The sequence below is a fragment of the Gadus macrocephalus genome, chromosome 16 (assembly GCF_031168955.1).
Source record: "Gadus macrocephalus chromosome 16, ASM3116895v1".
Classification (NCBI taxonomy): domain Eukaryota; kingdom Metazoa; phylum Chordata; class Actinopteri; order Gadiformes; family Gadidae; genus Gadus; species Gadus macrocephalus.
The window spans coordinates 27507185-27521968 of NC_082397.1; the positions used below are offsets into that span (position 1 = coordinate 27507185).

At 47.5% G+C, this 14784-nt stretch overlaps 1 protein-coding gene across 35 annotated transcripts in view; it reads right to left on the reverse strand.

The window, feature by feature from the left end:
- ttn.2 (titin, tandem duplicate 2) overlaps positions 1-14784 on the reverse strand; it is a 212423-nt gene that overhangs the window by 50248 nt on the left and 147391 nt on the right. For all 35 annotated transcript variants that reach the window (XM_060074563.1, XM_060074557.1, XM_060074583.1 and 32 more), the window contains 20 exons: positions 12763-14767; positions 11958-12645; positions 11521-11785; positions 11084-11410; positions 7790-8074; positions 7382-7681; positions 6855-7157; positions 5731-6006; positions 5343-5642; positions 4953-5255; positions 4551-4850; positions 4068-4355; positions 3657-3959; positions 2915-3217; positions 2431-2736; positions 2057-2344; positions 1565-1855; positions 1023-1310; positions 319-906; positions 111-215 (listed from right to left, as the gene is read on the reverse strand). In XM_060074563.1, the coding sequence (XP_059930546.1) occupies positions 111-215; positions 319-906; positions 1023-1310; positions 1565-1855; positions 2057-2344; positions 2431-2736; positions 2915-3217; positions 3657-3959; positions 4068-4355; positions 4551-4850; positions 4953-5255; positions 5343-5642; positions 5731-6006; positions 6855-7157; positions 7382-7681; positions 7790-8074; positions 11084-11410; positions 11521-11785; positions 11958-12645; positions 12763-14767 (8112 nt within the window). The remainder of the gene's footprint in view (positions 1-110; positions 216-318; positions 907-1022; positions 1311-1564; positions 1856-2056; positions 2345-2430; positions 2737-2914; positions 3218-3656; positions 3960-4067; positions 4356-4550; positions 4851-4952; positions 5256-5342; positions 5643-5730; positions 6007-6854; positions 7158-7381; positions 7682-7789; positions 8075-11083; positions 11411-11520; positions 11786-11957; positions 12646-12762; positions 14768-14784) is intronic.

The window sequence follows — 14784 nt, forward strand, 5'->3', positions numbered from 1 at the left end:
CACACACACACACACACACACACACACACACACAGTTCATACATGTTGTTCCATCTACTAAATTAATTATTATATACATCAGCTAATAATGAATAGTTATCTCATGTTACCAGTTATTGGGGAGCCCCCAGAGTCTTTTGGATCATTCCAGTTCAGGGTGGCAGACTCGTGACGGATGCTGACAATCTCTGGAGGCGCAGGAGCTTCGGGAACATCTACAGACCAGGCAAAGAAGGAGGGCAACATTAAGAACATCATAACAGCCATCCTAATGTAAATACATTGGTTGAAGATCATGTTGGATCAAAAGTAACTCACTGAATGGATGCATGGCAATGACTGGAACTGATCTCAGATACTCCCCAACTCCATATTTGTTCTCTGCAAACACTCTGAAGATGTACTCTATCCCATCATGGAGCCTGATCACCCTAATGGTGTTCTTCTGAGTAGCCGAGGCCACCGTGGCCCACTTGCTGTCAGTGGTCCTCCTCTTCTCTACGATGTAGTTGGACACTTCTGCACCCCCGTCGTCCGTGGGCGGACCCCACTCCAGGTTGATTCCGTCTGCCGTGATTTCGTCAAACTTGATGGGTCCCGTGCAGATCCCCGGCCGGCCCACCACCTTCAGGCTGAACTGGCAGTCCTTGGAGCCGGCTGAGTTCCTGGCTGTGATTTTGATGGTGTCGGCATCGGCCCTCTGGCAGTCTCTGATGAGCAAGGTAGTGAGGCCCTGAGACGCCTCCACACACATCCGGCCGGTGTCTCCCAGGCCAACATCTCCCTTTTTCCAGGTTGCCGCAGGATACGGGATGCCCATCAGAGGGATGTTGATTCGCACTGTGCTGCCCTCCTTGGCCACGTACGTCAGATCATGCAGACCACTCAAGTCGAAGCTGGGTGGAACTGGAAGTCAAGAGGAACACAGAGCAATGTAATAAACAGAAGACTGAATATCATCTGAAATGACTCATCAACAATAATTCCTAAAATAAGGTTAAGGCGAACCAAGATGAACTTACCAATCTGGTCTTTGGCCACAATGGTCAGCTCAATGGGGGGTCCTTCTCCAGATTCATTGAGAGCCTTGACTCTAAAGGAGTACTCCTTACCCTCCGTCAGCACGCACAGGGTGTGGCTCATGTTCTTCCCCTGCTCCAGCAGTTTCCACTTCTCCTCCCCCTCACTCTGCTCCAAGATGTAGGAGGTTATGTGGCTGCCTCCATCGCTGATGGGCCTCTTCCAGCCCAGGGTCACACAGTCTTTGGTAAGCTTCTGAGGCTTGAATTCTGATACCGGGCCAGGTTGTTCTGAGGCAAGGTAATTATAGGACAAGCATCAGATATCTAGCCAGGTGGTGATCATTATAATTACTGACCCATTTCATATTAAACATTTTCATTCATTTAAAGGTATTTTGCTCATATTCTGGGCAAATTCCATACACATTTTAATTTGTAGTCTAAGGCAATTTAAGTTGTTGTAAGAAAGTATACATGCATGTTTGACAAAAGCGTTGTGTGCAGTCTAACACACTAAACCAAAGTGATCCGTGTGGTTCTACCTGAGGCTCTGACAGAGCCGGCCGTCTCACAGCCCTCTCCGATGCCGTAGACATTCTCCGCTAGAACCCTGAAGCAGTAGGCCTGCCCCCCTTCCAGGTTAGTGATCCTGAACGAGGTCTTTGGACATTCTGTAGCAACACAGGTCCACGCCTTTCTCTCTGCCAAACGCTTTTCCACAATGTAGCTCTTCACTGGGCTTCCACCATCGATCAGGGGGGGTTCCCAGGTGATGAAGGCATGGCTTTGAGATGTCTCCTTGACAACCAGGTTGGCTGGAGGTCCAGGAGTTGCTAAGAGAGGAACATGTTTATGCTATGTCCTTTTGACTGAACAGTGAGAAATATGCTTAGGGGGTGTTATACCCTACAAGTCAGAATAGTTTGAAGACCTTCAAAAAGTTTCATGTCTTCATCTTGCAGTTAAATAATTGTATTTAGAAACCATCAGTGGAATAGCTTGTAGCCTCTAATAGTTGAATGAATTGCTCTTACCAAGGACCTTGACGATGATAGTGTAGCTCTTTGAGCCGCTGCTGTTTTCCAGGGACAAGACGTACTTCCCAGCGTCATATCTGGTGACGTCTTCAATCATCAGCAGCGTGTCCCACTCAGAGGTCTTGATGAGAACCCCCTGCCTGTCCTTCAGATTGGCACCAACCTTGGTCCAGGTGACCTTTGGGGCGGGTCGTCCTCTCAGGGGAACATAGAGCCTCATGGTGACGCCCGCTCTCAGGACCAAGGCTTTACGCAGGTCAGCGTCCAGTTCAGCCTCTGGAGCGACTGCAGGACAGAGCACAGTGTCCTCTTATTAGAGCATAGAGCCTACAACCATTTGCTGACGCTGATCAAAAGGCAATTTAACTTACTGAGGATGTCCTTTGGCATGTGGTTCCCTGGGACCTCGCTGGGCTCGCTGTATCCAATCTTGTTAACAGCTGTCACTCTGAACTGGTACTCAGTGCTGTCCAACAGGCCAGTCATCAGGAACTTAGTGGCCTGGAGCTTTTTGGGAACATTGCACTTGGTCCAGTCCTCAGCCTCAGCACGCTTGCACTCTACCAGGTATCCAATGATCTCACAACCCCCATCGTAAGCTGGTTTGGTCCAAGTCAAACTGATGGAACTCTTGGTGGAATCAAACACCTTGGGGAAGGCAGGGGGGCCAGGAGGATCTAGAATAGGCAGGGGGGATTACATTGATATGAATTATGTTGACCAATATATGGTACTGCTATCTATCACTAGCACGACAAGTCCACTACTACTACTCATAATATAAATTATAATGAATTGTCATGCAGAAGACACAATTGTAAAAGGGTATAATTAAGGGCAAACTATTGGACTTACAGACAGGGTCAACAGCCAGGGCGGCATTAGAGGCATCACTGGGTTTTCCAAGGCCGGCTTTGTTCATGGCAATGACTCTGAACTCGTACTCTGACCCTTCGGTCAGCTGGACAGCCTTGATGGTCCGGTCGATTACAGGTCTGCGGTTAACCTTGGCCCAGGTCAGCTCCGTGGCCTCACGTTTCTCTAACATGTATCCCAGGATGGTGGCCTTGCCGTCGATGGCAGGGACCTTCCAGCTGACCGTCATGGAGTCCTTGGTGATGTTAGTGATGATTGGGGGCTCACATGGACCTGGTACATCTGGAGGGAGAGAAACACAACCAGGAGGGCATCAGCAGATGATCCAAGAGCTGAGTGTGTATCCCGAAATCCTATCTCACAGCTGTACAATCTCACCATAGACTCTATCTTACAGCTGCACAGCCTATCCCTACACTCTTTCTAACAGCTGTACAGTCTATCCCTACACCCTAACAGCTAAACAGTCTATCCCTACACCTGAACAGCTGTACAGTCTATCTCTAAACCCTTTAGTTTTACATTGTATCCCGACATCATAACAGCTGTACACTCTATCCATACATCCTAACAGCTGTACCTCTAGGCAGTCCATCCCTACACCCTATCCAACAGATGTACATTCTATCCCTACACCCTATTTAACAGCTGTCTCTCTATCCACAAACATCATCTCTAATGGTGCATATCTCTTGAGAGCATTAGTTATGCATGTTATTACCGTATGGGTTCTTGACCATGACGGGGCCGGCCATGACGGTGTCTCCCACACCATACTGGTTCTCAGCACTGACTCGGAACTCATACTCATGGCCTTCGATAAGTTTCTCCACGTTGCAGTCGGTGGAGTGGCCGTGGATGTTGGAGCTGACCAGCGCCCAGTTGGCCCTGCTGGTCTCCCTCTTGTCGATGATGTAGTTGGTGATCTCAGAACCACCGTCGGCTTGGGGCGGCTCCCAGCGGAGCCGCACGTGGTCAGAAAACACCTTCCCGATCCTCACCGAGGCGGGAGGACCTGGTTTGTCTGAAGGGAGACCCAAATCATTTAAGTATACATTTTACCCTGATCAAGTTCATAGTACTTGGTGCTAGTAAGTCAGCCAATGTTGTCGCGATAGGGGGGAGATCGTACCTAACACCTTGACCTTGATTGTGGCATACTTGGAGCCATTGATATTCTCAGCAGTGATGGTGTAGTCCCCAGACTCCTTCCTGGCGACGGAGTAGAGCTCCAGCAGGTGGACATGTTTCTTCTGACTCGTTTTCATGCCTTCAGCCAGGACGAGAGGTGCCCCATCTCTCTTCCAGCTCACCTTGGGAAGAGGCTTACCGAATACCTCAGCGTCCAGGAAGACGTTATCTCCAGCCTTCACCACGATCAGGTTTTTCATGTTGACACCTAGCTCTACACGGGGGGGAACTAAGGGACAGAGGAACAACTGCATTAATTGATGTTCAAGGTAGCATATGTAACAGATGATCTCAGTGCTTTGTTTCAAGTATTTTTTTTAATGATTCAAACACACTCATAAAATAAGTTTCCTTAGAAAATCACTTATATTAAACCATAAAAAAAACTGCCTGCACCAAACAGCAGGAAGTGATGACAGCGTACCATTCTCTGCAAACACAGGGATGGGGTCGGACAGCTCCGAGGGTTGGCTGATGTTGATGGCTGTCTTGGCGATGATGCGGAACAGGTACTGCTGTCCCTCCTGCAGGCCAGTCACTACGTAGTCCTCTGTCTGGATGTTCATGCAGTTAGCATTGCAGCGCGTCCACTTATCCTCAGGCATCTTGCAGTACTCCACGTAGTAGCCAATCAGCTTGCTGCCTCCGTCGTTTCTTGAACGGCTCCAGACCAACGAGACGGTGGTCTTGGTGACGTCCATGGGCTCTGGTTTACCTGGTGGGTCTGGAAGGAACAAAGAGGTACAGATATATTTCATAAACGCTAAGACACCACAGCAGATGAACAAATAGGGGAATGCCCCTTTCACACAGGGCTAGTGCATACCGACGGCTGTCCTGGCTGTAATGAAGTCGGATGGTTTGCAGGGCAAGCCCTGTCCAGCCTGGTTGATGGCAGACACTCTGAAGGTGTACTCCAGGCCCTCGATAAGGCCAAAGCAGGTATACTGGGTGGATTTCACCACCGATTCATTGGCCTTGGCCCAGAGCAGGCTGTTCCTCTCCTTCCTCTCGATGCAGTAGCCGGTGATGGGGCTGCCCCCGTCGCTGCTGGGCTTCTCCCAGGACACAATGACAAAATCCTTGTTGATCTTATTGACCTGGAAGCTTCTGGGCTCACTTGGAGGATCTGGGAAATAAGACAACAGTATAATATATACCTTTCAATAATTTGTACAGAATTATTATTATTAGGAAGACCAAATAAACAACTCACCAAAAGGATATCTGGCGATGGTCTTCTCTGAATAGATGGGCTGGGAGATGCCGAGGCGGTTCTCAGCGCGAACACGGAAGGCATACTCTTTCCCAGGGGTGAGTTTGACCACACGGAAACTGCATTTGGTGCAGGCAATGGAGGCGGTGAGCCAGTCTCCCTGGCTCACATCACACTTTTCAATGATGTAGTTGGTAATGTTGCTGCCTCCGTCCTCCTGTGGAGGGTTCCAGAGCAGGGTGCAGGCATCCATGTCCAGCTCTGTGACCTCCAGGGGTCCTTCGGGCGGACCAGGGATGTCTGGGAAGAACAGAGGGCAAGCCGGTTAAATCACCTGCTAACATTCAAATATACCAGACTGAGACTTATAGTTATGGGTACTACTGACCCATGACCACCACTTTGACGATCTGGTTGATGCTGGATGTGCTGTTTACAGCAGACAGGCTGTAGTAGCCACTGTCAGCCCTGGTTACATTCTTGATGGACAGAGTGCAGGTGGTCAGAGTCTTCACCACTGACAGGCGGTCTGAGGTCAGGATGTCCTCGCTCCCTTGTTTCCATTTGCAGAATGGAGCCGGTTTCCCAGCCACGATGGCTTCAACCACCATCTTAGATCCAGCCCTCACTGTCACAATGTCCTGCACGATGATCTTAGGGGCCACTGGTTACAGAAAGGGAAGAAAAAGTTACAGCCCTGTTCCTTTAACCTCGTCATCCCTTGGCTTCCTCGTATTTTTCTGAAGAATAAAATGCCCATTGTTAATAGAGTCTCCCTACTGCAACAGCTATAATAAGTAATCTTGATACCAACAAAAGATAACCAGTGAAATTGTGCAAGTAAATAAAACACATCATCAATGGAAGATTTAATTTCTTTCTGAAATACATTTAGTGTATAAATATATTTTGATAACCCTGCAAGGGCCATAGCATAGCATTTTATGAGTACCTGGGTTAATGTAGAGATAGAATACAGAGAGGTACGTCTAGGATTACATTTTATAAAATAGTAAAAACAACAAATCCAATGCAAACTAATTAAAGAATTATGTGATAAGACAAGATCATGTGTTCTAATCAATGGCGATGTCGATGCTTCGTGTGAAACTCCTATACATTGATTGTCAACACCATGTGTGGTTTCCAAATGGTGCCTGGACACTGGATTATCACTTGATGGTGGTTTTATCAGATTAAACACAACTTTGAGCTGTTGCTGATGCCGTTGATGGACTTTCCTCCATCGTAGGTAACAATGGTTATGATAAAGTAAAAGAGAATCAGGGCTAGGGCTGTGTCACAAAAATGCTTTCTCATTTGTTCAGATGCCTTACAAGGCCTTTGCATTTGGGGGGAGGGGACTCCATGCAGACTCTGGATGAAGAGGTTAAACCTGATCTCACGGGCCAAGATGAAGATTTTGCATGTCATATTTTTGTAATGGTGTGCCTTTTTACCGTGTATGTAGTGTGCAGGTGAGGTTTGTGCGAGAAGTGCATGTGAACTCACTGAGCTGCTCCTTGACTTCAAACACGCCCTCCGCCTCTCGGGCCAGGCTGACGCCCACTGAGTTCCTGGCAGCGACCCTGAACTTGTACTTGGTTCCCTCCTTCAGCCCAACCACAACAATGGTCATGTCTTTGACCACAGAGTATGGGGTCCACTTGCCCTCGGCAGAGCCATTTTCCTGGTAGTCCACCACATAGCCGTTAATCTTGGCTCCTCCGTCTCGGAGGGGCTTCAGCCAGCCCAGCGTGGCACTGTTCTTGGTGATTTCCAACACTTCCATCTTCTTAGGTGGGTCGGGTTCACCTGTTGACATGGATCATGATTAGGAACAGAGGAATTCAAGTTATGTTTAAGACTACACTCATCAAAAACAATTTGTAAATAATTAGCCAGTAAAAAAATAACGTGGAAGAGTTGGCTTTCTTTCATTTTCATTTTTTCCAATTGTCTTTGGCCACATCTTAGAAACATTAAAAGAAACATGTGAAAGCATAGATTCCACGCTCCCTGAGCAGTGGCAGACTTACTGATGGGGTCCACAGCCAGGTACGACCTAGGGGAATCCTGAGGGAGTCCGATGCCGTACTTGTTGCAGGCCATGACTCTGAAGTAGTAATCCATGCCAGGGCTCATATTGGTGACCTTGAAGCTGGTCTTCTTCAGATCCTCGCTGCACTTGTTCCAGGTCTTCCTGTCCACCTCACGGCTCTCCACTATGTAATTGAGGATCTGACTGCCGCCATCATTCTCCGGAGGAAGCCAGGATAGCTGAGCTGTCGTCTTGGTGACATTAGTAGCGTCCAGACCGCCAACAGGTCCAGGAGTATCTGTCAATCACACAATACATGGTTCGTGAAGGAGCCTAACACTGCTGTAGAGGTGTTTATAGTTGTATTTTACAACAGCTCTAGAATCAATAAAACGCTGTTTCTTACCAAGGACTTTGACACGGACGAACACAGCCTTCTCTCCAGAAGAATTGGAGAGGGACAGAGAGTATCTTCCAGAATCCTCTCTGGTGCTCTCAGGAATGACCAGGAAGGACATGGAGTCCACCTGATCAATGTGACCCCTGCGGACCACGTTGTCCACACCCATGCGCTTCCAGGTCACCTTTGGTGCAGGTCGGCCTCTGGTGACAGCAAACAGCCTGATGGGACAGCCGGCCCTGACAGACAAGCCCTTCCTTAGACTGGCGTCCAGGTCGATCTCTGGGGCCTCTGTCATGAAACACATTAAAGGCCGTATTGCAGGCTTTATTTCCCAACAAATTTGTGCAATTTGCTTGTTGGTAATAAAAATGTAAAGTGTTATCCAATGTATTTAATGTTTTTAGGTATCACAATACGGAATGCAATACGAAAAAGTAGGAACAATTTTAGCGGTTTGCTATTGATTCTCATTTTCCCCAGAATGCATTGCATGATGTCATGTTGGGAGACATGAACCAAAGCCGCATTGAGGCCCTTGAGAGTAGAGACTAGTAAGAGTGTTCAGCAGATTATACTGATAAATACATAGATATTATATATAGTTAGTATATGCTACACGTGAACCTCCTAAAATGGCGCAATTTGATTGGTTCGCTATCTCTGCATATTGGGCAATATCCCATGATTGACATCTCCAACTCGATATTGGTTTCATCGCAAAATGTCCGCTAATAACAACAAATAAACTGCTAATAAAAACAAATATATCGTATTATTATCTTGTTTATTTTTGGAGTGTTCACGTGTAGTATATACTAAAACATTTAATTAACAATTATTCACTTCAGGCTCCATGAATAGTGAGGAATAGCCGCAGAAGGGAGTGGTGAATAGTGGGCTATTCCCCACTATTCACTGCGCCTTCGGCAAATAATTGTTAATTAATAGCCTAGATAGATAGATCACCTAGTCAAGTCTTTATTATTACTAAACGACACAAATCGTCTGGAATTCATTCAGGTGATTCGGCTCACACAGGACAGTATAGCCTACAAGACCACACAGAACAAGGGAGAAAACAAGTCTGACTGGACATAGGCCTAAACAAATTGCATCACATTAAAACTAGACACATGTGTTATAGATAGATAGATAGATAGATAGATAGATAGATAGATAGATAGATAGATAGATAGATAGATAGATAGATAGATAGATAGATAGATAGATAGATAGATAGATAGATAGATAGATAGATAGATAGATAGATAGATAGATAGATAGAGAATCCATGGTCAGAGGATTCTCCTCTGACCATGCTTTTAATTGGCTTTGACCGCCATCAGATCTCGGCAATTCCTCATTCGCCCTCTCACGTCTGACAGGTTCGAAATTATACGGCTGTGGGCCATCATCAGTGTTAGAAACGTTACTTTGAAAAAGTAATTAGTTATAGTTACTCACTACTTGTTCCAAAAAGTAACTGAGTTAGTAACTGAATTACTCTATAATAAAAGTAACCAGTTACCAGGGAAAGTAACTATTTGCGTTACTGTGAAAAAAATAAAGTTGCTATATGTCAAAGAATCTGGATTTTTCTAAGCAGTTTTCACTTGGCCTTAATGTGTTAAATGGTTGAACTGCAATCAAGGGCCTGATATGCTTCCAACTGAGGCCCCGTCCACACTAACCCGGGTAAATCTACAAACGCATAAATATTTATCCGTTTAGCCCTTCCGTCCACACTAAAACTGAGAACTCCGACACGGAAAACGATGCTTTTCGAAAACGATCGCTGAGGTGGATAAATGTGAGAACGCTGGGTTCGTGTTGTAGTTGGGACAGGGTAGACGGAGGCTTTCAGAAACGATGACGGTCGGTTGCAATGACACTGCCACAAGCTGGTTTAGCTAATTTATCTCCAGAAACAACTTGACATATTGGCTCAAACATATTCATCGCTCCAACGCTGGAGGCAAGCGCTGCACTTGATGTTCTTGGCGTTTCTGGACAAGACCGGGTCGAAAATGATTAACCAGCTGATCAACTGCTGTGTTTCCCCCAGAAAATGTCTTAGTCAAGGTGGTCCCGGAGCGGGGGGGAGGGGGGGGGGGTCAATTCCATTAAAAAAGCCTAATGGCACGACCATTGTTGTAACAGTATAAAAAATATGTACATTATTTTTTTATATACATTGCTAGTCAAGGCGGGGCCCTATTGTTGTTAAGGAGGCCGCCTTAACCGCACAGTACTGGGGGAATCACTGAACTGTAAATATCAGCTGATCGCGCACCTGTAATCTAAACAGAGAGGCGTGGCGGAGCTACGTAACCATGACACGACTGTTTATCAAAATAATTTCAGTGTGGAACATGGATGCAAAACATTCCGAAAACGATATGAAAACGATAGTGTGGACGGCGATCATTTTCATTGCGGATTTGCGTTTTTACATTTACCCGGGATAGTGTGGATGGGGCCTAAATTTCCATTTGCTTGGTTGCAAAGGCTGTGGAACATCTGCCGAATACTATAGAAAATGCCAACCTTTCATCGGATTGCTCCGGATTTGCCATTTCTGCTGCTTCATCGAATCTGTTTGGTGTGTGCGTTTGCCTGTGTGTGTGGCGCGCGTGTCCTGGCTTGTGTGTAAAAACACTGGCTCCAATTGGCTACCATGAATCATGACTCTGCCTTAGCCAATCATAATCACTTATCTCGTTGTTAACCCACCCAGTCTCCTCACTAGCAGTTTCTGTTTGGAGCCAGGGGTTCGTTCGGATTACGCAGTTTATTCAATCAATTCTTTGTAACGCACTGCATTTTCCGTAGGCCTACAGTAACAGTAACGGCGTTGTTACGATGGAATTAGTAATTAGTTAGATTACCCCGTTACTGAAGAAATAACGGCGTTACCTAACGCCGTTCTTTTAAACTGCGTTATTACCAACACTGGCCATCATACATGTTATTTGTGGTTCTTGCCACCTCTTAGATGCCATAGTTCAAGTACTAGGCTGAGGCTACCTTCCACCACGTCTCCCCAACGTGACGTCATCGCCGAATGGCGTTAGAAAATACCTGTTACTGCCAAAAACGAGAAAAACTGGACTTTATCACTATTTTGGAGACATTTTATGAATGATATACATATTTTGAGTGCTTTATGTATCAAAACTTCCGGTTAACCTGCAGGTAGGCCTTTAAGAGCCAGGTCATATCTTCTCATCCATCAATAACAATTGTGCAACAATATTTGCAGGAAATTGTGATAGCGCAAATGAACAAAAGTCTCACCCAGGATCTCTTTGGGGGAGGCAGCTTCCCTCAGGTAAGCATGGCGTCCCCAGCCCATCTGGTTCTGCGCAGACACCTTAAAGTCATACTCCAGTTTCTCGTCCAGCTGTCCGATGGTGAACTCTGTGAGGACCAGTGGGCCGTGGGTGTCGATCCTCTTCCAGCCCACAGAGGGATTCTCTGGGTCGGCATCGGTCTTCAACCTCAGGTCCAGGCTGTAGTTGATGATGGGAGCACCACCATCGTACACAGGTCTGGACCAGCTCAGAGTGATGGAGGTCTTGGTGCTGTCGGCCACCTTCAGGAATGCAGGGGGGCCCGGGGGCTCTGTGTACAGATAATATAATAGATTATCATTATTCATATTAAATTTGTCAAGATAATAAATGCAATATACAGGTAATAACTTATCGATGTTTTTCTCATTGAAGACCCACCGATTGGATCTTTGGCAGCCACGGGTCTGCAGGGCTTGCTGGGCTCTCCCAGGCCCACCTCGTTCTCAGCCCTGACCCTGAACTGATACTCATGGTTGGGGATGAGGTTGGTCACCTTCATGCGTCTCTCTGTGATTGTACTCTTGGTGCAGGGAACCCAGCGCACAGCTCTCTTCTCCTTCCTCTCCAGGATGTAGCCGGTGATCGACTTTCCTCCATCGTTCTCTGGGGGAGCCCAGACAACAGTCATCTCCTCTTTGCCAACCTTGAAGAGAAGCACACAGCTGTCATTCCCACGATTTATGAGTAGCATTATGGTATCATTGATGAAAACTGGAAACTATTTTACTTTTGCAGTGTTAAACAAAAATGTTTTGTGAGTTCCCTTCGGCATCCCTACCCTGTAAAGACTCTACAACAGGGATGAGTTATCTTACCTTTGAGACCTCAGGGGCCTCGGGAGGTCCAGGTTTGTTGAACTGGGTCTTGACCGTGACAGGCTTGCTCTCTATGGCTGGTCCTGTACCCATCTTGTTCTCAGCTCTCACTCTGAAGATGTACTCATTGCCCTCCACCAGGCGGGTAACATTGCAGTAAGGAGTTACCACAGAGGCAGAGTATGTAGACCAGACCATTCTTCTGGTCTCACACTTCTCCAGAATGAAGCTGTCCACCTCACATCCACCGTCGTCTTCAGGATTGTCCCAGATCACCCTGCACTTGTCAGCTCCAATCCCAGTAACCCTGAGGTTCCTTACAGGCCCGGGGATGTCCAACACGTTGATGTTAGCATATGCTGTGAAGGTGCCAGCTGAGTTGGTGGCACTGACCACATACTTGCCGGTGTCTGTACGTTTCGACTTTGTCAAGAGGAACTTGGAGTAGTCGGCACCTGTCTCGTAGCTCATTCTGGGGTTGTCTCCTGTTGCTTTGTCCTTGACCCACTTGACCTCTGGTTGGGGCTTTCCTCTCAGGCCAGCCTCCATCCTGACAGACTCTCCAGCCTTCACAGTCACTGATCCTACCTGCTTCAGGTCGATCACTGGCTTCTGGATCTCTTCCCTCACCAATATATCACAGAGCTTCACCCAGTCACTCTCTCCACCCTCATTGACTGTCTGCACCCTACATAAAAAAAGAATCAATCAGACACGTTATAAAATCATAAACATAAATAAGACATTAGATTAGGCTAAACCTGTATATAGTTAAAACAGCCACAGTACCAATGTCGCAACTGACCTGAATGTATAGATCTGGTTCTCAGTGCACTTGTCGGCCATGAAGAATGTGTTGTTGAGAGGGCCAGCGTTGAGTTCCTCCCACTCCTCGCCATCCTTTACCTTATACTCCAGGTTGTAGGAGATGCTGTGGCTGCCGCCATCATAATCAGGCTTCCTCCATCTGAGGTACACGTGGTTTTTGCCGATATCAGTGGCCCTGAAATTATCAGGCTCTCCAGGTTTCTCAATGGGGTCGATGGCCAGCAGGGGTGTCTTGGTCTCAACAGTTGGCCCTGGGCCCATCTTGTTCTCAGCACAGACACGAAATAGGTATTCATGCCCTTCCATAAGCTTGGCCTTGATCATGCGGTTGGTGCAGGTAGATGAGATCATAGACCACATGCTGACGCTAGGCTCACGGCACTCCACAATGTAGTTGGTGATTTCAGAGCCACCGTTGTCTATTGGAGCTTCCCAGTTAATCATACAGGAGCCCTTGGTGACATATGTGAGGTGGAGGTTCTGACAGTGGAGAGGTCGGTCCAGGACGTTGACTGTGATGATGCAGGAGGCCTCACCACCCTCATTGGATGCCTTTAAGATGAATTGGCCATGGTCGGCTCTGGTGGCCTCCTTGATTTTCATGTGGACCACTGGGAGGTTCTGGGTGATGGTGATACGTTTGGTATTTTCCAAAACAGTCTCTCCCTTGGACCACAGGATCTCAGGGTCTGGACGAGCCTTGATGTACCCTGTGATGTTGATGTTGTGTCCAGCGCGCACAGTGAGATGCTCACGGCAGGAAGCATCAATCTCTATTTCAGGAGGAATGAGGATGTCCTGAGCAATGGTGGACTCTGCGATCTCCCGGGATTCTCCATCTCCAATCATATTGGAAGCAAAGACTCTGAACCTATATTCTTGCCCTTCCTCCAGGGCCTTGACTCTGTAGGCACACTGTTTGATGAAGTCATCCAGGTTAACCTTCTTCCACTCCTCACTATCAGCCTTCTTCATCTCCACTGTGTAGCCCAGGATGGGGCTACCTCCATCTTTGTTAGGTTTTGACCACACCAGGTCAGCTGTCGATTTGCTGTAGTCCTTGACCTTGGGGTTGATAGGGTGGCTTGGCACAGTGATGGGCCTGCAAGGCTTGCAGGGGTCCGAGATGGGAGAGGGACCACTGTATCCAGCAATATTTTCAGCAAAAACTCTGAACTCATAGTTGTTGCCCTCAAACAGGCCCAGAACTCTGTACCTGAGGTCCTTGCAGGGCGTCTTGTTCACACGGATCCACTTGCCTCCGATGTGTCGGCGTTCAATTAGGTAGCCAGTGATCTGGCTGCCACCATCAGCCAAAGGCATGGTCCAGCCAACCGTGACTGCGTCCTCTGCGATATCTGACGTATGTGGTTTACCAGGGTGGCTTGGGGCCTCAAATGAGTGCTGGGCGACGGTGGGCATGCTCTCCAGCGCAGCACCAATACCCATTTTATTCTCAGCACGGATTCGGACCACATACTCCACTCCCTTCTGCAGACGGGAGATCTTGAGTATGTTGGCGGTGCTACCAGAGCTTACTCCTCCCCAGGACTCCTTGTTGGATTCTCTCTTCTCAACGATGTAATTGATAACTGGGCTACCTCCATCATCTTTTGGAGCACGCCATTCGATCTCCATGGAGTCTGGTGTCACCTCCAGGATATTCAGTGGTCCAATGGGAGCAGCGGGAACATCCAGAACAGTCACACTGAGCCCCACGGTTTTGCTTCCGGCTGGGTTGGACACCGTCAGCAGATAGCTCCCAGTGTGATTTCTGGTGCAGTCGTTGATGCTGAGCACAGTAGAGAAGTTGTCAGTGTCTATCTTTACATTCCCCTCGGTGGTGATTTCCTCTCCCTCGATGCACCACTTAGCAGTGGGAACTGGGATTCCTCTCATGATGGCTGGAAGCCTGATGGTGGTGCCAGCCTTGACCGTGATGCCCTCTATCAGCTTAACGTCCACTTCAACGATGGGAGCCACTGGACAAACAAAGACA